Source organism: Calonectris borealis, chromosome 2 (assembly GCF_964195595.1).
Source record: "Calonectris borealis chromosome 2, bCalBor7.hap1.2, whole genome shotgun sequence".
Lineage (NCBI taxonomy): Eukaryota > Metazoa > Chordata > Aves > Procellariiformes > Procellariidae > Calonectris > Calonectris borealis.
The window spans coordinates 12,881,463-12,907,047 of record NC_134313.1 but is presented as its reverse complement, the minus strand read 5'-3'; the positions used below and the strand labels follow the sequence as shown (position 1 = coordinate 12,907,047).

Here is a 25,585-nt window from a genome sequence, read left to right as displayed (position 1 = left end):
CCTGTTTCCCCCAAATGGAGGAAATTCTAAGTAACTACTGCATTTAGTTTAATGAAGGTGCACTTTGAATGAGCTTCTCTGAGATGAGAAATATAATAGGTTCATTAACACAAGCGAAGTTTTTTTGTGAAAAACCTAATGGTGGTGTTTACTGCTGAATAATAACAATCATGCCTGAGGCAGACTTGCACTTCACACTAAAATACTTATTTTCCACCTGTCAATGCAATTTAAAATAAGAGAAGAATTGGTTACTGACAACAGAAAGCATTAACACTATTGATTTGTAAACAAAACAGGGGTGGATTATCCCTGTAGAATTCATAACGTGCAAGTAGAGATCTTATATAATACAGAAAAAATTGTGCTTCTTAAAAAAAAAAAATTCTAAGAAGTTGGAAATGAACTTGTTGGAATCATAAAAAAAAAATTACAAAATGATTTTATTGGTATTCCTTTCCAGTGGAGATCATAGATAAAGCAGCCTGTGAACCTTTTATGGAAATTGTAAATACCCATTAAAAGTCTTGAAATAAAATACTTTCATTTGAAATAGCAGTTTTAGAAACTGTTCTGAGGGATCAAAGAGTAGCAATTATAACACCTTAACAAATATTTTGCTGTTCCTCGTGAGGAAAAATATTTCAAGAAAATTTTTGCCCAAATTCTAATGTTACTATATCAAGTTCTGAGAGGAGAAAGTGGGTAGAAGGAGGACAGCAGTAGTCCCCTTCTTTTTAAATATTCCCAGCCCTCCCATCTCTCGTTCTGAGGAAGGCAAGGTCAGCAGCAGCTCGGGGCTCTGAACCATGCTCTATTGTGTGGTGTAGACATGCCCACGCCTCCACAGGCAAGAAGCTTGTTAGTCATAGGAAAATCCTTTCCCATTAAAATTATTAGTGAATGTTGTTTTCAGCCTTAATTTCATCATATGTTGAAATCCACTGAGAAGAGAGGGATATATATATATATATATATATATATATAGTTAAGAAAATAGAGAGGGTTTTGTTATTTATTTTATGAGAGAGTGGTCAGATTTCTGTGTGAAGATAACATATGCCTTGTACTTGCTTAGAAAATACAGGTGTGGTTCCTCTACCTTTTTCTTGGCAGACAAATTGGCTTAGGAAGTTATTTCCCCCCCAACTCCACCCTGCTACAGTTTGCCACCCCCTCAATCGTACTGGTACTGTTTGTGTATCTGCACTTCAGATTCCGTTACTGGAATACCATGGTTTGGGTTTTTTTTGTTTTGGTTTGGTTTTGGAGGATGGAATGCTATTTTTAGCTTGGATTGTTTCATTAATCCAATTTATAGTATGAAAAGTCATATTATCCTAGCTGAGGGGCAGCAGAGGAGGAACATAGAGGAATAGCGAGGATGAGTGCCTGGGGAAATGACCTGTGAAACTCCCTTTGTTGCCAAAGAAAAGGTACATGAACCTCAGCCTTGGTGTTTTCTTGCTGCTTGTCTGTCAATGTAACTTGTGTTTCTGTTCTTCTTGGGCCTGTAGATGTAGATAGTGGTGAGGAATGCTGATTTACTCATTTGTTGAACTGAGCACAGTAGCTCTGGATGGATATCACCATAATTCTAGGAAACGGATACAGAATTATGACAGAGGAGAGCTTGAGTTGCTTCTCCAAACTTTTCCATCTTGTAAATGCTTTATCCTCCTTTCAGTGCTCCTGCTTACTAGTTACACTGTCTTTGTTAACTTTAAATTGGTCTTTCTGCAAAATTAAGTGTTAATTGGTAAAATAAAGATTAACCTCACCATGACCTTGGAATTTAGTAAGGAGAAAAGAGGTGCTGGTCAGGTCCTGGTCTCTTTTGTCTGAAGGGAGGGAAGTAGCCTGGGAATTGTATGGGCCTTAATATTTAGTCAAGCAAGCATCCATTTTTATTTGGGGAAGTGTGTACATACTACCTGATTCATGTCTTGGTGCTGTATGTGTGGCACCAAACAGAGGTTACAGTAGCAAAAAATATGTAGATATGATACTAAGACTTTTTTTTTCTTTCTGTTCCATAGCAAACTGTTTACTTGTATGAGAGATTAGTTGATGTCTTTTTATTATTTGTGTGCCTCAGCCTAAATTAAACCATCTCTATTTATGTTGAATAATATTTTACTTTGGATTTTGTACAGCAAAACATGTCAGCACATGTTGGAGTGTTTTGCTAAATCAAACTCTCTGTGAGAACCCTGTTTATTTCATTAGGTATTACCACAGTGTCAATAGGTGTTCGGAGGTATTGTCCTTCTTTATCTTACAGTCTGTTTGGATACTATGGCAGAAATATCTGGTAAGATAGATCTTTGTTACTGCTCTCAAGTCTAAACTGGGATCATTATGACTTTTTAGACTTCCCCTGGTAGTCTTGAAGAAAAAAAAGTACTGTAAGGAAGTTGCTTTCAAAAGCACTGTTGGCCTAGTTCTGCTGGCAATGGAGTTGAAGGGAGTTTCATGTTGAGCAAAAGTTTCGTGATTACTTTATTATAGAATAATATAGTAAGTTATTTTCAAAAGTGGTTAGTAATGCTGGGTGCCTCAGCTTCTCTATGCCAATTCTGAGATGACGCTGTTTTCAGAATGTGTGCAACTCCCACTCGCTGGAAATGCTGGCCCCTTGACATGTTTCAAACTGGGCATTCCGCAATTGAGATGTTTCAAAGTGGGCATTCAGACCCTGCATGGTCTGTTTCTGTTGAAATTCTGACTCCCTCTACAGTATAATGTGCTGGGGTTTCATTTCCATGGGATTGGCAGGAGCCTCCTGGGTCACTGAATCTTGTCTCTTCCCATTTCAGACTGTCATAGCCCACAGGGAAATGGCTTGTAACAAAAGATGTTTTTTTTTGTCCGGAGTAGTCTGTAATCTAACAGACACTCTTGGCTCATCTTACTTTAAAAAAAAAAAATTAAGCAGGGAGAAATGGATAATTGAAGATTTTTTTCAGTTACTTGCTGAATAAAACAAATATTTAAATCCAGACTGAAAAGCACTGCCCTTTCCTTTCCAAAATAAAACCTCAGAAGACTTGACTCAGGTACAGCAAAATGCTTGATCTGAATCCAAGTGTGGTAGTTTGATTTGGAATTTCTAAACAGAAGCCGAATAGAAAATAAGATGAAACTTTAGAAATCATTCACAAGTGATAGTTCTGATGCAACTGTGGGCACAGTCAACTAACGGTGTTGTTCTGTGGTGGTCTTTCCTTTATAAGTTCTAGTAGTCCTGTCTCCCACACTTCTCTCACTTTTATTCCTGCTACTCAGATTTTTTCTTTGATAGAATATAGGAAACTCAGACTCAAGTTTCTTCTTTGCTTGAGAGGACTTGAACTTGAACTCACTTTCAACCACCTTCCAGAAGAATGGTTTAGAGATGAAGTTGTTGGATATTGAGGAATATCACAGAATCACAGAATGGTTGAGGTTGGAAGGGACATCTGGAGGTCATTTTGTCCAACTTCCCTGCTCAAGCAGGGCCACCTAGAGTAGGTTTCTCTTTCTCTCACTGACGTAATTTCATTTTGTAAGACATACCTACTTTTCGCTGGAGTGCTGGTATCTAGGTGAAATTATTGGTCTGTAAAATCACTCATACACACTCAGTCTCTAACTCTGTGTATATGAAAGCTTTCTGTGCAGGCAGAATGGCTTCATTAGGGGACAGTGAGGGAAACCGAGCTCGAAATACTCTACAGCCCAGTTAAGGCATTTCCTGAGAAGTTGGAGGTTTCTTTAGGACCAGCTTCAGCAGTAAGTTGGATGGGGGGAAATTTTGCAGTTACTGCCCTGAGTTCCCCTTTACTCCACCGATTGCCATTCCCTGTATGGTCATTGGCTCTCTAATCAGCAATAATTTTTCTTCTCTTATGAATTGCAGTGGTTAGTTCCCTATCCAAAGGGCTCTGTGGAGATTTTTGGGCATTCCACTTTCAACCATTTCTCTGGTTTTAATGTAAGGACACCTGCATTCAGGAGATCAAATTGGTTTTCTCCTGTCTTTTGCTGTTCTTTTGTATTGCTTCTAATTTCTTTTAGTTTAGAATTTTCTGTACTAGCATTTTGTTCTTTTTGCAGCCTAGTAGATAAAATATGTTACAGGTCAGGGAGATGAGATTTGGAAAGAAATCTTCGTTGAGAGTTTTCTGAGGAGCTGTCCATGTATCTGCAGGAGAAAAAGTGAAGATGCACCGTCAGTGCTGCAGAAGCAATCAATCTCCCGTTTAAGTTCCTGTTGGTCTGTATAGTCTGGAGGATCATGGCAGGGTTCAAGTACATATAGACAGAGGAGGGAAATAAGACAGTGGTCTTCTACATAGGTCTGCATCCTCTCACTACCGAGCATCTAGACAGTAAGGGGACATCTTGCTACTGTCTTCTCCAAGTGTTTTGTGAATCTATTTTTAAAAAGTGTGGATTGGTTGATAGGTTTTTTCAAGATGTAATGTCCAACTTGAATTACCAACAGTTTTGAGTAGACCAAAATTGGGCGCGCAGGTGGGTGTCCTAGCACTTTTGGTTTTGAAGATGAAGTATTTGCTAAAAACAACAAAATGCTTAGCTGTATGCTGAATTGAGAATGTACATTCTCCTCCAGAAGGTGGAACTAAATCAAGGAGTTGGGGAGCTTGTGTTCCTCTGCTGTCAGCCATAACTTGAAACCTGCTGGCAAAGTGTGTATTTTATCTGTTGCTGGTGCATATGAAGACAACTGCCTACTACTGCTGTTGCTATTGGCTCAAGTGACAGATGTTTGTGCTACGTGTGTTTTAAAAGTCTGAAATCTGCTGTCAAAATTTGTGGGCAATGGTATACCATTCTTCTTCTGCCTTGAATGAGGGAGAGCTTGACAGAAAAAACAGCATGTAGCCTTGAAATTCAAAGCAACCTAATATGTAGTGCAAGAGGTAGAACTGACAATGTCCTGTTTTCTTTAAATTGAAAGTTTGACTTTTGTTAGCCAATACTATAAAGATATGAGAGTGTATATATATATTTATGTTAATCCATGTTGTCTGTGCTTAAGCATTCATTTTAAATACTGTTATATTTGTAGGCTTAGAGCCTTCCTGTAATTTCATGGTATTCCAGACTATTTTGTGTTTGAGATAGTCTGCGGTGGAAGTGAATGCTTATTTGAATTGCTGTGTATTGGCTGCAGGACAGCTGTAATACCCTGAAAAAGCAAATACTCATGTTGTAACTTTTGCACAGAAAAAGAGGTAGTTGTGAAAAATCTTTAGAAATTTTGCTAACGTGTGGAAGTATATAGGGAACTAAAGTAAATATGAACTCAGAAGTTAGAAGGAAATGCAAGTTTTGGATAAATGAGTGGCATTTTAGAAGAGTGTTAATACAGGAAGTATTAAACTAGCGCTGATTTGACTCTATCCTGTTACTGCAACTTCTGTTTTAACACTGTGGGGTTCATGATACGTAACCCAGCCCTGATTGATTACAGTTTGAATCAGCAGTAAGGCACCTGAGCATGATCAGTTTGGTCTCTTATTAGAAATGAGAAATTGAACTCTTGCTAGTCTCTTTACGTAATTTTGTTCTTTAATATTTAGGGTGGCTTTTCAGAATAATATCCCTGTTTCCATTATAAAAAGAGTTCATAAAGTCATGTGAGCTGGAATTCATAATCATGAAGTGTGCATATTCAGCCAGCTAATTTTAACATGATGCACATGGGCCTTTGAAAATTAAAATTATGGCCTTGAACTGGGCTTTCTGTGAGTAGAAGACGTAATATTGCAAAATGTATAATCTCTGGGTGGTGAGGGTAAGGACTTGTGGAGAAATGCTTACTAAACTCAACATATTTAGCCTAGATAACAAGGAGACTTAACTACAGTATGCAACTTCGATGGTATTTTGTGGCAGTAGCTAAAAGCATATGCAGAGAGTTTGGAATGCATTCCTTAGATATGAATTAGAAACAAGATTAGGATAAATTTTGATTAGATAACAGAAAGGCACTGATCCAGCACTTGCAAAGCATTTGATTTTGGTGTTGATCTAGGTTGTTGGCCTGCAGAGTGAAAGATGTGAGTGCTTCAGAGAGTTAGCTGGCTTTGTAGCTGAAGTCTGGCTGGAGGGTATTCAGCAGATAATGTGGTCACAGTCTGCTGGAAGAGAGACAGTGCCTTGAATCCCTTTACCATGAATCTCTACTGCCTGCCTCACAACTGAAATAAAAGTAGCAGCGGGGCTTGCAGAGCGGATAATGGACAATGCGTTTTGAATCTTTTCAAAAGCCTGATATAATTATTAAATTTTGATTCTTCTTCATATTATAGCGCTGTTAAACTAACGGGTTGGTGGGATTTGGGAGAGTGAGTTGTGGGATGATGGTGAGGAGAGATAAGTGTTTCTTTTCTAATTTCTTGTTCCCTAGTAAGATCAGGTCAACTGGTGTGCTCTGATTAGTCTATGGTGGACTCTGTTGTAAGGAAACATTAAAGGTGCTGAGATCCCTGCCTTGGTGAGCTATAAAACTTTACAGCCCCATACAGTCACCTACAGCTTTTCATCATGTGTACCCAAGCTCTGCTCTGCATCTGCTCCTTACCGGGCAGGGGCAGTCGTGCCCCGGATGAGCTCTTAGCTCATCAGGGGAAGGGAGAGTGTGGTGGGAGCAGACAAGCCATGCATAGCAGGTTATTGCAGTGTGTAATGTGGGATGACAAGAGTTTTTTAAAGGCAAATAGAATAGCCTGTAATGTAAGTATTCTTTTAAACCTTGTTTAGGAGATGGGGAGATGAGTGGCTGGGAGCAACATGGGAGATTTCCTCTTAGCTCTCAGCACCTTGGACTATGGATTGAGCTGCAGATAGAAAATGGACTCTAGTATCTGTCAAAGAGCAGAAATAGGGGATGGACAATAACTGACCTGTATACAGTCTTTCAGATCTAACTTTATGTCTATAATGCCATCAAGGGCAGGCTATGATCATGCGTTAGTGATGCATTCAGCGATTTCCCAGTATATATAACATACTTCATGTGCATGAAAGAACAGCAACAGGGAAACAGCAGTGAACATCACTGAGACTTAAAACAGCCGGGTGGATGGGTGGAACGGTCAGTACATGAAGAATGTAGGGCAGGATGTAGTTACAGGTAATGTCCCTCTTGCCTGAGCTGTGTTCTTTGTTTGAGCTTTATTTTAATGCATCTCTCAAGCAACATTATTATTCTTTATCAAAGGCTTTTTTTAACTTTTAGGAAAGACAGCATTAATACAGTTCTCTTGGTGTTTAACAATGCACTTCTCTTCCCCTAAAAAAAAAGATTTAGGCCACTGTAGCTTCTTTAGGTCATCGATATGATTCATTTTGGCCATGGGAGGAGAATGACAGTTACTTGCTACACAAACCTTTCCTGTGATTCATGGAGTTCCATTTGTGTCAGCCTTGAAGGAGGCACTTCATATGCTTCCTAGCAGGAAGGAAAAAGAGCATGATCGTGGTTACCAGATAGGATATGGAAATTGGGTGGGAGGGAAGGGAAGAGGGAGAGGGAAAGGCTGATTATTCAGAACAAAGTTGTAGGAATGCCAAGATTCTGTCTGCAATATCCATTCATCTACTTAATGAAAAATGGATACATACCAAGCCTATATATAATTAAGGGAAACATCATGACTGTAATTGCCATGTTCACAAAATAGTATGGCTTATTATGTAACTTTTTTGTGTAAATATATCTTAGCGCTTTTCCTTCTGTCTCCTGGATCCATCACTATTTCATATGGTATGAAGCTCCTATCCCTGAGTGATGTGTTTCAGCAATAGTTTCAGGTTTTGCTCTCAAGCTAAGGCGGCCATATACAATGCTTTATGTTACCTTTCTGCAGAGACAGATTTTTGTGCTCTAACATACTAACATAGTTAGCAACTTAGGAAGTGCACTAGCTTGCCAGATCAGAAGACATTTTCCTTTCTTCACAAAAAAAGTAATTAAAAAAGCTATACCATGATTTTCTTCCCAAAAATATCAGCACAGATTGGCTACTTAACCTGCTTGTAAAGAAGATTACTCCATTAAATGACAACCCCTAATGCTACATGGCAGACTTTGGGGCTCTTTTACAGCTTCCAGCTGTTTTCTCTATACCTGGAAACTGCAGGGTAGGAATAAATGGGAGTAGAAGTGGAAACTTATGTTTCCTGATGTCTTAATTTCCTAAATGGGTTAGGGGCTCTTGGCTGGCTGTCCTCCCGCAGTTGGCAGTATTTGGTGTGGTACATGCACCTGTGTCAGGAGATACAGGTGTGGCTGTTCAGCCCTGTAGCATCTATGAAGAGTCCTTATCCAGCTAAGCAGATGCACAGCAATGTTAGAATGGGAAAGCAGAGGTGAGTTAGAGGTGAAAGGAGTGAGATTAGGAGGAATGCAGAAGAGAATAAAAGTGGATGTAAATTACTAAGCACAATGTCCTGTATTCACTGATTTTCACTGGCAGTTAAAATTTTACTGCTTGATTCACCAATACTATTCAATCTTTCATGAGATTGAATTAGATGAGGTGCTTAAGGACATGGTTTAGTGGGCATGGTGGTGTTGAGTTGATGGTTGGACTCTATGATCTTAGAGGTCTTTTCCAACTTTAATGATTCTATGATTCTATGATTATTTCCTGTGTTATAAAATGCTGGCTCTGTTTTGATTTTGCAGTAGCTAAGTTTATTGGGGATAAGGGGTCTAATTATAGCTGTGAACTATACTGTACTGAGAGGGCATTTAAGTTTCTTCTGACTGTTTCTGAGGCAATGTGATGAGTCATGAAATATAACTTTTGCGGAAAATATCCTGATTGCCTAATGACTAGGTGTTGGTAGATGAAATTACACACACTCTCTCTTGTTCACATGAAACCAGGGAAGTGTCTTTCTGAGTAAGCTGTTTGTTCAAGTTACCCAAGAAATGTCAAGGTTTACAGTTGCAAAATAGGGAAAAAGTATATGTTTAAGGAGCTTGAAAACACCTGCTGTGCCTTACAGATGCTTTAGATATTCACAACATTAATACTTGTCTTCGTATCTGTAAAGAAAAAATTCTGCCTGAAAATAATACAACTGATCACCCATGTACAAAATATTTTGTTTTGCAGATGATGTAGAGGATGTTAACAGTATGGAAAATGTCATGTTAGAATATGTTGCAATGGACAGAGAACTTAATCATTATATGAAAGCAATTGAAGAAACAGTAAATCAGGTAAAATATCACTTCTATTAAAGTTACGAAAATATATCCTTATTTAAATATTATCTTTTAATAGATACAAATGTTACATTAAAACAATACATAGTTGGAAAGATATGTCTTTGACAGGTATAAAATACTAAAGTTGCCAATACAACTGTTAATTTTTCTACCTAGCTTGCATGCGGTGTGATACAGTTTCTAATTCCTCCCCATCAAACTCTTGCACCAGTTGGAATATGGGATGAATAGTGCTTTGGGAATGACTGAGGACTGTGTAGTTCAGACACTGTAGTCTCAGATACCAGCTTCTCGTATTGTGGAAGATGGAAGCTTCATAATGAATGAGGCAGCTGATTTCAGGAATAAAGAAGTGGTTGTGGCAGCGGGGAGCTGATGAAGCCTGGTTTCCAGTGTCTTCCTGCCACATGAATTTGGTGGTGCTTAATAAAGGGTGAGCTTGTTAATTGTGCACTCAAATAACTAGGATCTCGTTTGCTACATGACCACTCATTTTTGCAAGTGCTGTCGCATTTCAGCATGTTCAGGGGGTTTCTAGCTCGGCGTTGAGGACGATTGCAGTTGCACAACAGGTGCCGGGGCTATTCGGATGAAACACACGCAGCACGGGTTGCGTAAGCTCCGTTTCATTAGCAAACCGGGCTCGACGGAGGACGCCGTGGGTTAGGCAGCTGAACACCAGCTTTCGGAGGACTTCTCCCTCCCTGCCTTTCGCGGACAGAAGGCGACGTCGAGCACCATCCCTTGCGTGCCCCCGCTGCGCACCGAGGACCGGAGCGCGGCGCTGGGGGAACGGCCGGGGCCGGGCGGGGCCGGGGCGCGGCGGCGGCGGCGCTGGCCGCCAGGGGGCGCCGCCGTTGCGTTGCCCGCGAGCCGCGCTCTGGGGGACCGCGGGGCTGCCGCGGGGCCCCGCCGCCTGCGCAGCGCCTCTGCTCCGCGCCCCCGCCCGCCAGCGCCTCCCCTCTTTGCTGGCCGTTCCCGCTCCGCCATTATCTCATATTTCCTCACGATTATCGTCCTGTCAGCCCCCGTTGATTCTCTGCCTCTGGCTCTTGGACTCTGCGTAGTCCAGTCAGCTCTGTAACCTTGTTACCCCCATTCCAGTGCACGGCTGCTTTTTCTGCATTCTCTCAGGCTGTCCCTGACCACTCTCTTGAAACAGCTCCTTAGTTTTCTCTTTTCTGACCATCGCAGCCTGGCCATTAGCAAGCAAGGTATTGAAAGTGTAGGCTCCACAGCAGATCCAGACATTGAAAGAGTCAATTTCAGTGCAGTCTGTACTTGATCACTTCATTTTTGGGCCACATCATGCTTGGAGAGCTCAACTTTCTAAGTAACCTATAGACTATCAGGTGTCAGTTTTGTATGGATTTCTCTAGAAAAGGCAAAAAGCATATTGCTGATTTCCCTTCAAGATGTGAAATTTGTGTTTCAAAGCATGAAGGTGGTGGAGCTTTTCAGTTAAACCTGTCTTGCTATTGTCTTGCTATTGTTTTTTGCTATTTTAAAAACACGAACAGGAGAGCAAGGCAATGCATTTTCCACTAGTTCTATTCTGAGAAATGCCTACATGGTTTTTATTTTGTAGGAAGGTTTTCCTTTAATACATTTTAAAAATCATCCTGAGTCAGATGCTTAACTGAAAAATCTTCATTCAAATACTTAAATATTACATGTTTAAAAGGAGTTGAAAACTATGTCTACATCAGCAAATGTTGGACAGCATTAAATACAGTCACTGTTCCCCATGCAGTCTTTAAATATACATTTCAACTCAGATGTCACCATAATTGCAGACCTCCTAGTTTATATTTGTCAGAAACTGGATGGATCAGAACTTTTTCCTTTTACTTGGAATATTCATTATTTTTAAAGCTTTCCTTTTTAAAGGTAGTCCTCACATCATTAGGGATGAATGATGTATATCCAGACTTGAGTGAAACATAGCAGGTTTATATTTTGATTGTAAGCTATTAACTAATTGATGTGTTATTATTATAATAGGAATTTCAGGTCATTTTCAACAATGTAACTTCTTTAATTATTCCTATGTATCAGCAAAACACTTTCTTCATCCTTAGGAATATAAAGAGTAAGCCTGTGCCTTCACCAACAAAGCACTCACATCCTGTTTACTTCAGATGCATTCGCTCATGATCTTTTAAATTAAGCACAGGTTTAACTGCTTGACTGAAGTGAAGATATTTTTGTGGGTTTAGATAGAGCAATGACATGTTCATGATTTTTAGGATTGGATTCAGCAGCATCTGCTGTGTGCATATCTATGCTTGTGTGCAAAAAAAATAAAGTCCTGGAGGGGTTGGTTTTCATTTTTTCCCCTTTTTTCCCTAATGTAGCTCATGTATGTTGTGTCATGAGACTCCACCTTGCTTTGGTAAAACAAGGTCCTTCCCTGTTCTTTCATTCCTAAGGTTTTAAAAATGCAGCTCCAAGACATTTAACACATTTAAGAGTCTACATGGATTATAAAGTCAGTAATGGCTAATCTACTAGCCTCTAGCCACACTTCTCCTATCTCTGTTTCCTAGCTCGCTCTAGGGAATTTTCTGTACTTTCCACTGCCAGCATCCTGAACAAACCTTTCTGAGTAAGAGAAAGAAATTTATATAAGCTTCTGCAGTAGAACAGAGATGCTATCAGTTCTCTAAAAAACAACAGCTAGTGCTTTGTTTTGGAGGATAGCTACATGCCATGCCTCTACCACTGCACAGCAAATCTCCAGTTACCTGTCAGAGACAGCTTAAAATCTGCTTCTGGGAAACAGATACTGTTGCTGAATTTAGGACTGTAGCTGGAGGTAGCTGTAGAAAGGCTTGGCTTTAAAATAGCCTCCACTGGCTTGCTCCCTGGTTCCATCTGAATTCCTTACCTGAGGGCTTTCTCTGGAGAGTTGCAGCAGGCCATTCATTTTCAGAAGCAGACTGTTTTTCATTTACAGTGTTAACAGTATTTGTCTCAAGCTGCAAAACACATTTTATCTGATTATGTTGTGAGTTTGTATGTTGTCATTTTTTCTGGTCTATAGTTTCTTCATACAGCAGTGAATCTGAAAGTATGTTATATTCTGTGTTTCACCATCTAACCACCTGCTTGTAGTGAATGTCCAACTGGAAGTTAGCAAGATAAGCAGACAGCGACAGTTAAAATTCCCAGTTTATTATTTTATTATGTTTACCTTTAAATGACATTGACAAAAAGATGATATTGTACAACAAAAGTATGTAATATAAATAACTAGAAACTAGCATGAGATATAGTCACATGTTTTTAAAAGCCAAGTTTTTTTGTGGATTTAGGCTGCAGTAGGTGGAATGCAGAAGGTGAAACATATCAGCATCTTCTTCTGGTTGAATCAGCAGCCTGTTGAGCAAGAAATGAGCAATTGAATCACAGTGTTTCCAACAATAGGCTGTGGGAAATCCTTTGTCTGTGGAAACTCCCTGTGCCACTGGATTTTCTTGTACCTGTGCAATGACTGGACTCATACTGCTGCTTCTTTTTTAATTTTTAACGGGTATTTTTAAAATAAGTTAGCCAATATTCGGGTCCTTTCCATGCAAAGTCCAGACAGCACTCTTATTTTTAGCGTAACAACAACAAAAGACTGATGGAGCTGGAGTATATCTTGCAGACTTCTTTATACTTCTGAAGTGGACCCAAGTGATTGGGACCCAGGCTGACTTAGCCGGTTCAAGTGTCCCCTACTCTGGGAGAGCTCTCAAGTGGCCAGTACCAGCATATTGTGCCTGCTCTCTCTCTCCCACTCTGCTCTCTAGATTAGCAGGGGTGTCGGCGGAGGACTATGATCACTATTTCAGCTTTTCAAGCATTTGGTTTTTTTGGGACTGTAAAAGCTGGGGTAAATTTTCTGAAGTCCCCAGCCTTCTCTAAATAAAATGAATCACGATGTATTGTAGGTCTACATAGAGAACAAGGAAGACATAACTAGCTTTCTAATGTTGCATTATTCCCACCTCTCTTTTCTTCTGCACGGAAAGAGAACCTGGGCTATTTTGTTTCTTTTGCAGGTGAGAACAAAGTGTTGAATGTGGTAGTGGCATCTCTGGCAAAGATTGCTTACTATTTCCTCTTGTAAGTTACTGCTTTGCCAAACGTAAGTCTATCTTGCTTGAATTGTGTCTGCCTTTTGCTAAGCCTGAGCACTGTGAGGGAGGATAAAATCTAAACCTGAGTGAGGTGGAAGAAAAACATAGGAGACGTGTTTAGGAAAAATTTTAAGAGCCATGTTAAGGAAGGACTGAGAGTGGGGAGAGGCAGACGGAAAGGTAAAGGACATGGGCTTAGGAAGTCATGAAGTCATATAGACAGATGGGGAAGAGACTGGTTGAAAGAGTGCTAGGAAGGAGGTGGTGTTGAGCTGGAAGAAAAAGATGGAAACATTAGAAGTTATGTTGATGCTTGGGTTTTATCCCTACTTCTGCTACAACTTTTCCATGTTATTCTAGGTGAATCATTTCTATGACCATGGCTGCTGACATCTTTGTTTTCTGATTGTCCTGCATGGAAATCGATTTGAGCAGTTATAGCTGTAAATTAGATCAAAGGTAATTATAGTTTGAACACAGGAAGTGAAATTAAACATATTCTTTGTTGGGATTTATCTGTAAAACTACATACAACTGATGTAGGTGTGTGTCTTGTACAGGGGTTGAAGTCTGCGTCATTCATGCCTGTGCGACTTCACACCTTGTCAAGTGTTCAGTGTTCCTTTGGCAAAGATGAGGAGTGCACTGTGTTCCTTATACAAGAGCGGTTTTGTCTCTACAGAGTATACAGGAACTACCCTTAGATTTGTTTTGTATTTTTGATAATAGTTCTCTTTAGACTAGTAAGTTCATTGGGCAGGGGATAGGAATCACTTTGTCAGTAATTTAGAGCAGATTACTTAATATTGGGGTCTGTTGTCTTCATGGCCAAGTGTGTAGGTTTTAATCCTGCAGAGGAATAATTCCCTTCAGTGATGTAGATCATATTCATTCCAAGTGTGCAGCTTGTGAGTGATCTAAGGACCATTTGCAGAAAAGGAAAGGATCCTATTTAAAACTGCTGTACAGGGAAGTCCGTGGGCTATGTTTGACTTGCAAACTATTTAGAAGAATTCCAGTTTCTTCACTTAAAACTCATAATATAATGCTTTAGTGACATGGAAAGTCTTCCTTGGTCTCAGAAAAACGAAAGGGACTTAAAGATAATATCTTTGTTACCCAGGTTTGCCAGCGTAGCTCTGTTGGCCATGGGTCCTAGTGGAGAAGGTTCTCCCAATATATCCAAGTCATCTCTTTTGACAAAGCAAGCTAAACCAACAGAACACTTTCTGTAGTGGTAGCTCCACCTGCAGTCTGGGTTTTGAAGGAATAGCAAGGTCAACCAGGGGATGTGATTCTACCCAGCTCCCATCCTTGGTGGCACAGCTATGGCAGCAGAACTGATGTGATGACCAAGTCCAGTCTGTGTGGCAAGCACTGATGGTGTCATCAATGACCTCTGCTGCCTATTAGAGACAGGGCTGTGCTTCAAAATCAGATTGTCACTTAGTTTTCTGTAGGGCTAAGTAACAGGAAGACTATGAAGCCCATGGGATTCATGTGTTTTAGTTGATTCAGGACTCTCTGCCAGTGACTGGCACTGTGATACCCATTAGAGTGTTGTCAATGAAACATTTTTTGGCATGGAACTATCTAGTTTCATGGAACAAACAGCCTTGTTTGGTGCTGATGCTTTCTTAATGATCACTTTGCTCTTCTTTTTCCTTTTGCTGCACTGTCATGACAGCATGTTTTAGGGCAAAATCCACTGATGATATCCATATCTGCAACTGTGACCTTTACTGTTCCAGCTGAGTTCAGAGCATTTTCTCTGATATGTGCAGTGCATCAGTGTTTCATGATTCTGAAATCTTGTATGCTAGCCATGAAAATTTTGAGACCTTCTTTTCATAAAAAAAGTCCTCTGCTACACAGAAATGGCTCAGGAAGATGTTTGTGAAGTCTGCTACCATGAAAATGGGTTTAGTGAGATAGATATATCTTTTCTTGGGCTGGTAGCAAAAATAAAAGAGCTCTTGTAGTCTTTCACTGCATGCATTCTGACTCTGTAATTGTAGAAGCTAGTGAATCTATTTTGAAGTTCACTTACAGTGTACTGAAGTGCACCATCAGCAGCAACAAGTCAATCCCCTGGTGAAACACATTGTACCTGTGCAGTGTCTTCTCTCCCATCAAACAGTAAATAGATTTCTGGAGAACTTGCTTAATCTTTAAAGTTTTTGTTAACAATGGATGTCTCCTTGGCCATTATTTTGGTACCTTGAACACTAACTGGAATTGCTCTTTACTGCTTGTTTCAGACTGCTTGCCACTTCAGACTGATAATTCATTTTACAGTGTAAGTAAAATATGGACATTGGATCAGATTCTTATCATGACTCGGGCAGGATAGTAGAGGAAAATAACATGTGACTCTATAGTATGCCTCCGCATATATATAATGCCATAGGGCTTAATAAACCTTTTACAGGCAAACTTACTTCTGGCACTTACTAGCTATGGAGTTCTTTAACATTTTAAAGTTTCTTCAGTGCAATTTCTTTGGTATAATTTATAATCAATAGTGCAATGCTTGCTCTGTCCTACTGCTGTCTCCAAACAGCAATTCAAACAATATTGCACTGTTGAAGGCATGTACTACATTTCCTGCAGAAACTGGGACAAGGATGCATTTCAACACATTTCTAATATTTACTTTCTAATATTTACTTTACTTTTTTGTGTCTGTCTTTGTATGTGTTGGGGTAAGCATTTGATGGAAGCCGCTTTTTTATTTTCCCAGAATTAGTAAACTATGTGTATAGTTACTACTACTACTATACTACAACTACTACAGTAATATGTTAGAGTCCACATTTGATGAGCTGCAATAAAAATATTTTTTTAGTAAGCAGGATATAAAGAAGTAGGAGTAGTGTTTGATTTTATGTGGGTTATATAGCACATCCTCAGTGGATTTCTGAGTGTCTCATAGCATATCCTGCTTTTTGGAGACTAAACCTTGGAAACCCTTGCACATGAACATAGGTTTATTTGATTTCACTGCGGTAACTTACATTTGTCAAGCTAAACATTTTCCTAAATATTTGCAGTGTCAATACTGCAGTTGCTGAAATGGCCCTTGGCTTCTGTGGCTAGGGCTGGGCAGCAGGGGCCACAGCTGATTAGCAGAGTGAAGATTTGGGTGAAAAGAAATGTTCTGGACCTAGGACCATCACATGGAACTGGGAGCTCCGTAGACAGGGTGGCAGCAGGGATAATATTTAGAACAAATGTGCCAAAGAAATCCTCGGAACCCCATCTTAATTTGAAAACTGTGTTTGTTATGTTGGGCAGCAGTGCTGCCCAGTAGGTAGCAAGCTAGCCTGGGATTAAGGAGGACTGGATACTATTTTCAGGTCTACTAGCAGCCTGTGTGGTTGACCTTGACAAATTGTTTCAGTCTGTGCCTTGGGCTATAGTCCCATGTTCCTTAATATGACTTTTGTGCAGTACCAAATCACCTGGTAGCACATTCTCATCAAATAAGCCAGATCACATGATATCATGTTTATACTGGCTGTATGTCGGCTGCAGAAGGACAGACGCTACCTGACGGAGCATAACTCTGTGCAAAATTAGAATTGGCGTAGTGGGTTGCACTTAATCAGTGCGTCATGCAGCTGTGGTGTTTTTGATCTTGTAATAGACATACTGAAACTCAATTTACTATCTGGTTCAACCACGATCTCAGTCATGTGGACAGCATCCCATATATCTGTCTGGAAAGAGAGTTTTTTTTTTGTAACTGAAGATTTCAAACCAATTTGAATTCAGTTTTTTAATGATTTTATTTTAATATTAAGGATTGTAATTGGCAGTCTGAACTGTTTCTGGAATTCCAGAAGATCACAACAGCGAGCAACTGAAAGTCTCTGTGGTTTGGATCCCTGCTTTTCTAGGCAATGTCTGCATTTCAGAGTCAACATGAGTTAACTCTGTCTGGCTTAGCTTAGCCTAGAGGAAGAAGATAAAATGAGGAAATGTAAAGAAATTGGTAGGTGTTGAGGTAGATAGCCAGTGCAAATTAAAGGCCATCTTCGATTATTACATTTTTTGTTGATGAAACTTATTACTGGAAACACTGGAGTTGTAGTTTCAGTTGATCAGTAGTGAAAATAGTCTTTCAAATTAACCATCTCATCTAGAAAGATCCTGCTGACAGTCCAAGGATTTAAATACTGGGGTGGATGCGGGGGGGGGGGGCGGAGGGGGAACGCTAAAGGCTGGATGATTCTCAGCAGCAGGGGTTTTGACTTGAACTTAATTTCTCCTGTTAATTGAACACACCCAAGTTGATCAGTGTCTTTGGGGAGACAGTTCTGGAATGCCTTCCATAAAATGTCTCTCTCCAAATATTCAGTGTTGTTTTAATTATTGTAATTGTTTCCAGAGATTATATGTGTATGTTGGGTATTTTAATGTTCCTCCCCCAAAAGTTTAAATGTTAGGTCACTCATTTAAAAACATTTACTCTTTCTCCTAGTATGTTTTTTAACTGACCTTATAATTGTTATAGATATATTGAAAAATATTCAATTACACAGATTTTCCCTCTGCAAAATTCTTAGCAGCTTTATAGAATCATAGAATCATAGAATCATTCAGCTTGGAAAAGACCTCTAAGATCATCGAGTCCAACCATCAACCCAACACACCATGCCCACTACACCATGTCCCTAAGCGCCTCATCTACACGTCTTTTAAATACCTCCAGGGATGGTGACTCAACCACTTCCCTGGGCAGCCTGTTCCAAGGCCTGACCACTCTTTCAGTAAAGAAATTTCTCCTAATATCCAATCTAAACCTCCCTGGGCGCAACTTGAGGCCATTTCCTCTCGTCCTATTGCTTGTTACTTGGGAGAAGAGACCAACACCCACCTCGCTACAACCTCCTTTCAGGTAGTTGTAGAGCGCGATGAGGTCTCCCCTCAGCCTCCTCTTCTCCAGACTAAACAGTTCCAGTTCCCTCAGCTGCTCCTCATCAGACTTGTGCTCCAGGCCCTTCACCAGCTTCGTTGCCCTTCTCTGGACACGCTCCAGCACCTCCATGTCCTTCTTGTAGTGAGGGGCCCAAAACTGAACACAGGATTTGAGGTGCGGCCTCACCAGTGCCGAGTACAGGGGCACGATCACCTCCCTGCTCCTGCTGGCCACACTAGTTCTGATACAGGCCAGGATGCCATTGGCCTTCTTGGCCACCTGGGCACACTGCCAGCTCATGTTCAGCCAGCTGTCGACCAGCACCCCCAGGTCCTTTTCCTCTGGGCAGCTTTCCAGCCACTCTTCCCCGAGCCTGTAGCATTGCCGTTATAATGAATCATGGATAAAATGTTGCTTACAGCATTAACTAAATCACACTTTTTTATGGCTGCTACTACCATGAATATGTTTTTGTTAAAGAATTTCAATTAAGAAGGAGTTAGTAGAAGTTGCTACTTTCATTCCTAGCTTCCTCATAAATTATATAATTTGGGACTTTTTCTCAGTGAGCTGTCCAATAATGGGTGTAAGCAGGAATGTGCATGTAACATGTTACATGTAGCTTAGAACGTACCAAATTCTTGCGACTTCATAATATGGATTGTTCTGGATGTTTTAACGTTTACAGAACTGCATATTTAGGGCCTTTGTTAAAATAGAAAGAACTACAAGGTTTGTGGAGCATTTCTTTTTTTTGATGTTGGGAGTTTAAGAGCAGCTTTTTGATGTTTATTTTATTAAATTATGTAATGGGTTTCTCATGATTTTTAACACATGCACTCAACCTGTTCTGCAAATGTTGAATTGTCTTTCTTTCTCACCTTTCACATTGCTCCTGTTGATGGGAGGTAGTGCTTTGATTTAAAAGAAGCAGCATAACTTCTTTGTGTTTGTGATTTGCTGCAGTATGTAACTATGCCTATTTTAATGCCAACTAAAATAAAAAAAAAATCTGCTTAATAGTACATATCCATTTTATTATCTTTCCAACTTGCGGTAGAGGTTTCAAAAAAGACCTAAATCCTGCCAGAAATCAATACCAGATATCACGGTATCTCCCAAACATGGCCCCATTGTTGATAACCTACTGTGAGTTACAAACACTGTGCTTGATAATACGGGTTGGCAAGTTGGACTACTTTCTGAGCTCTCATCTTATTTAACTGATCTAAGTGCATAGCCTGAGTAAGCTGATTTAACCAGCTGAAGTATTTCTTTTATCCTTAGACTTGTGTGTTAACACTGACAGTGAATAAAAAATATTTTAAAAGACTTGAGAAAATAAGTGTGTACATCAAATACACTCAAAACTTCCTTGTAAAGTGTAAAGTTCCCATGTTAATATGTACTCACACATACTACGCCTGATAAATTCTACAAAAACAGAGAAATGAAAAGCTCAGTGATATTGCTACTGTTAACTCTTCTGGCTCTTCTCAAATGTTTGTGCCTTACTGCATTGCCACTGCTTCTGTGTGAACAATTCACAGTGTTTTTTCAAATAGATATTCATCCTCTGTTCAAAGCTGTTACGATGCTATTTTTTCCCCAGCAGTCTGTTGCGTGGGGAGAGGATAGGATAGGAAGAGCTTGGATGCAACGGTGAATTTACAAGGGTTGCTGCAAAGATGGCAACGATAGTAGGGAAAACTTATGGGGTGTGGTTTTGTGGTGTGTGATAGTTGTTGTAATGGTGAAGTGTGGGCTGTACATGAAACGTTTCTCCATGGATATTTTTATGCTTAGTTGGAGGTGATCAAGGGATACAGGTAAAGGCAGGGCTGCACTGGAGGCAGTTTGGTCCAGTTCAGTAAAACTGTCTATTGAAACAGGGCGTTTCTGGCCTTAGCTATTAGCAAGGCCACTGTGCGCCTTTACTCCCCGCAAGACAACCCCACCTTCCCCCATTGCTGTCTGCTAAATTCCGCTAACTACTGGAGCCACAGCCCTCATCACCACCTCTTCTCCCCTGAGTCACGTTGATTATGTTCATTTTGCTGGGCAGCTCCTCTTCCTCTCCCCTTGCTTCTGCTCGTATTTAGAATCCCTTTCTCATCTTCTTTTGACCAAAACCAGAGTTGGCTCTTGTTAGTTGGTGGCATGTACTTGGAGAAGACTTACAGAAGCATTGCCTTTTCTCCCATCCACAGCAGTGCATTATATCTCTTGGCAGACCAAGTCTGACAGAACAGTGGAGATCCTGTTGAACAGTGTCTTAAGAGAATCTGGCCCATCAGTTGGATTTGCACAGAGCTGCCCCATCAATTATAATGACTATGTCTCTGCTAAACCTCTATGAGCTAATTAGGCCTGAATATAGATAGTCATCCTCCTAAATCTACCAGTTAGGTTTGCATATGCCTGGCCTCCTTCATCAGTCAGGCTTATAAACATATATACAGATAAATCCCATCAACCAGGTTTATGTGCACAGCATAGATAACTATAGTTGTAACGTGTATTACAGCTCAAAGTGAATTTACATTCAGCTATTTCAAAACCCCACTAAACTCAAACTCCTTATATTAGTCCCTCCTTATACTAATTCTTTTCAGTACTTTTTTGTCTGTTAAATAATAGAAGGACAGTATTTTATGGTAAGGAGAAAATCCAGCTAAAGCAAAAAGCACCTATAGAGGATGACAGGTGCGGCTTTACTTCTGTTCAAGGAGAAACTGCCAGTTAATTCAGATAAGAGGTGACTATAATAGCAGTGTGTACGGTCATGGATGGAACAGAAGTGCTTGTTCACAATGTGTCACATAAAAACAAAGAGCCATTTAATAAAATTATCCAGCAGCAGGTTTTAAACCAACAAAAGGAACCAACAAAAAAACCAGTGAATAATTAAATTGTGGAATTAATTGCCACAGGATGTTATGGAGACCAGAAGCATTAATGGGTTCAAAAAGCTACTTGACAAATTAATGGAAGAAAAACTCATTGACAGCTATTAGATGTAAAGATTCAAATACAGTCACTGTCTTGGGAAACCCCTAAACTGCAAGTTGCTAGAAGCAGGGAAAGTGTATGGTGGGAAACAGGGGAAGATCTTTCTGTTTGACACTCTTCTTGTACTCCTACTCCAGCTTTTTGCTTCTGCCACTGTCAAAGACAAGAGAATACGCTGGATGGATCTTTGGTCTGATGCAGTACTCACATCTTTATGCAACAGAACTACATAGAAAATGTAGAGTCCACAAGCACTACTACATCCTGAAATTTATGTTGACTAACTACGTAGCTTTAGAGAAATAACGCTTACACTCTGTTTCAAGCCTATTTTGGAATGTAGTTCTATCTAAAAACTACCTTTTGCCTCCATAATTGTAATATTTGGAAAGTCTTCAGGTTATCTAATAATTTATCTCTGTGTTTTTACTCTTACATTTGATGATTTAAAAAATAAGTAAATGAACAGCTCCTGCTCTGGGCATTGTTACATAATTGAAAAATTCTTAATCTCAAAGCTCACTTCAAATCTGTATCATATAAAACCACACAAACCATTTAATAATTAGGTACCAGCAGATAAAATCCTGCTTGAAGTTAGCAGAGTTACACCCACTTGGACCAAAGAAGGGAGGAATCTTCAGCTAGATCCTTGTCTTACAGCCAGTTTTCTCCCTTAATGCCTAAGAAAAACGTAGTAACTTGTTCTAAATAACAAATCTTGCTTGTAATGTTGACGGGAGGAGGTGAACTAGAGCTTTAGGTGAGTATCTGTTAGGAGCCCTTCTTAGAAATTTGATGAAATTCCAACTTAAATACCTGCTCTGATCTCAACCACACCAAATGGGATGAAATGTTTTCCTAGATGGTTAGGTACCATACAGTATAGGTTTTTTACTTATTTTAATAGATCAGAATCTGAAGGTTTTAAGATCAGTCCTTGAGATTCCTGGATCGGTGAACATAAAAATGCTTTTTATATCCCCATCAACAGTGTTACAAACTAGAAAGGTGGTCCAACTGGGATTATATATATGGTCAACTAAATTGTGACTATGGGCTTCTTATTACAGGAGATACTGAATAAGAGACAACAAAGCATGTCTTATTTTTATAAAAAGAAAGCACTAAGTTGATAGCACTGTCAGAAAAAATTGTGATTTTACATGTGCTTTCATTTACCTGAGGAAAGCTTGGCTCCACCATTCTTGTAACTCTTCTTCAAGTAGTTTTTGCCTCTCTTAGCCTCCTGTTTATCAGATTAAAAAAGCCCAGCTGCTTCAACTTCTATCAGTCATGAGCCCATGGCCCCTCCCCAGTTTCTTCATGTACCTCTTGAACTGAGGAGTCTGATGCTGGATGCAGTATTTCAGCTGTTGCCTAGTAAGTGCTTCATATAGGAGGAGAGTAACTTCCTTTGTCCTGCTGGCCACGGTGCGCCTAATGTAGCCAGTATCCAATTTGCCTGATTAGCAGTGAGAACATTTCCTCACATTTCTCTTGGCATCTACCATAACCTCCCTGTCCTTTTCAGCAGAGCTGCTACAAAGCCAGTCAGTTCCTAGCACACACTGATGTATGGGGTTACTCTGCTCCTTGAAAAGCTGCAGAACATTTCTTCTTGTTGAACTTGACATTTCTGTTGATCCAGTCCTGAATTTTCTCAAGGTCCTTCTTGGTTAAAGCTTTACTGCTTAATGTGTCAAACGCCACTAGGTTAGTATTGTCTAGAAGATTGCTGAGAGTGCATTGTGTTTATCATCCAGGTTGTTGGTGAGGATTTTGAACATTTTCAGCCCTACTGTTCACCGCTAGAATACTCTGCTTGGTACTGGCTACCAATTGGATGTCAAACTAATGTTTACTGTGAGTGTTACCCTCTGAGCTCAGCTGTCCCGGTGATTTTCAGACTACCTACCAGACCATTTGATTACATCCACCATTCTCCCCACATCTGCATTTCAGGTCATTTCATCACATAAAGCGATCAGTTTGATCAAGCATGATCTGCCCTTTGTAAGTCCATGTTGATTGTTGCTGATTACCTTTTTATTCTCTACATGTTTGGAGGTGGATTCCAAAAGGATGTGGTATGTAATCTTTCCAGGGACTGAGGTGAGGCTAACTGGCCTGTAGTTGCCCGAGTTCTTTTTCTCATGCCTTTTTTAAAGACAGGCATAGTTCTAGCCTTTTTCCAGTTTTCAGGGACCTGCCCCAATGATCATGCGTTTTTTGGAGATGACAGGCAGGACTTTTGGAGTTATATCAGCCAACTCTTTCAGCACTTTCAGATTAATCTCAACTGTCCTCATGGATCTGAATACATCCAGCTGCTCTAACTCATTCCTAACTTGTTGTCCCTAACCTGTTCCTTCCCAAACCATGCTGGTACACCTGGAAATCTAGGAGTAATCTTTGCCTGTGAAGATTGAGGCAAAAATGTATTGAGTACTTCAGCCTTTTCCATCCGAAACACCACTAGGTTGTCTTCCCCATTCAGTAACATCCCCACATTTCCTCTGAACTTACAATTCCCTCTTGCTGCACTTTATATCCCTCATTTCTTTTAATTCTAAATGTGCTTTGGTTTTCCCAATTTTGTTCCTAAGTGCCAAAGTAGTGCTTTTGTACTCCTTTTTTGTTACCTGTTCTTGTTTCCTGTATGCTGTCTTTTTGCATTACAGTTCATTAAGCAGCTCCTTGCTTAGTCAAGTGGGTCTTCTACTGAAATTTCCAGTTGTCTTGGACAACCGGATTATTTATTCCTGAGCTCTCAATAAGTTTTCTATAAAAATTTACCAGCTATCCTAGGCACCTTTTGCGTCAGCTTCTGGGGAGATTCTGCTGAACGATTCCCTGAATAACCCAAAGTCCACTTGCATGAAATCCTGAGTCGTAACTCTTCTGCTTACCTTCCCAGTCGTCTTCTGGATCCTGAATGCAATCGGCTTGCGGTCACTGCTCCCAAGCTACAATCTGTGACCACATTTGCCACTTGTTCTTCCCTGTTTGTGCACAAAGGTCACATAGAGTATTACCTTTGTTTGGTCTCTTTAGCATTTACATTAAAAAGTTATCACCAATGCAGTCTAGAAATATCCTGCATTGCTTGCACAATGCCATGGTGTCCACATGGTTGAAATTCCTAACGAGGACCAAGGCCGGTAATCGGGTTGCTTTTGGTAGTTGTTCATAGACAGCCTTATCCTGTGTAACAGGCCTCCACTGCTGCGTGGCCAATGTTGCTTTTGCCTTTGCTTTTGACCAGAAGATTCCTGTTAGATATGTCTCTGGTTTCACACTGGACCTCTGCATAGAGAAGGAGGTGCTTTGTAAGAAAGTGCAACTACCTTTCTTCTTCATTGCTTGTTCTCCTTGAACAGCCTCCACGACACTGTTCCAATCGTGGAGCTATCCCATTTAATCTTTGTGATCCTGATCACATCAGAACTCTCTGACTGTGCATAGACTTCCAGTTCTTCTTGTTTGTTGGCCAAGCTCCGTGCATTAGTATCCAGACACCTGAGGTAAGCCTCTGCATGCCCTCCCTCCAAGTAGAAATATGTAACTTTCCCTTGTGGCCTTTTCTCCTCCATATGCACCCTTCCCTTACCTCTGGGCCTAAGTATCCACTCTCCAGTGAATTTAGTTTAAAGCCATCCTCATTAGATTGGCAAGTCTCTTCACAGAGATGTCTTTCTCTTTGTCAGGTGGCTTCCATATCTTCGTAGCAGTCCTTCTTCATCGAATGAGGCACTGTAATCAAAGAAACCAAAGTCTTGCTGGTGACAGCAGCTGTACAACCAGGCATCAGTCTGCTAGTTACACGTGCTAGCCAGGCCTCTCCATTGACTAGCAGGATTGAAGGAGAGCACCACTGGGATTTCTGCCTTCTCATGTTTGCTCTGAGCTCTCTGTTCCATTTGAGCTGCTGCCCTTGGCTGTGTTACTTCTGTCCGACAAAGGTTAGCAGCAAGAGGTAGAATTTGGAAGGCTGGGGGAGCGTTGGCAATTTCTCTGCAACATCAGTGATCTAGGTTCTGGGCAAGCAACAGACCCACCTGGATAATAGGGATGCGTTCTTCTGTTTCACACAAGGGAGCATCATCAGGCTACTAACACGGCTGATTTTCTTTAGTACTGGTACTAATCCAAAGACTTGAGATACCCACTCAGAATTTTCTCCCAAAATAGCCCCTACTGTTCCTGAAACTGTTAGCTAGGCACAGCTGGAGGAGGAAACAGAGCTTTATTCCTGTTACCTGA

At 40.3% G+C, this 25,585-nt stretch overlaps 1 protein-coding gene across 3 annotated transcripts in view; it reads left to right on the top strand.

Moving 5' to 3' along the window:
- NSMCE2 (NSE2 SUMO ligase component of SMC5/6 complex) overlaps positions 1 to 25,585 on the top strand; it is a 136,592-nt gene that overhangs the window by 21,174 nt on the left and 89,833 nt on the right. For all 3 annotated transcript variants that reach the window (XM_075141165.1, XM_075141166.1, XM_075141167.1), the window contains exon 4: positions 9,141 to 9,247. In XM_075141165.1, the coding sequence (XP_074997266.1) occupies positions 9,141 to 9,247 (107 nt within the window). The remainder of the gene's footprint in view (positions 1 to 9,140; positions 9,248 to 25,585) is intronic.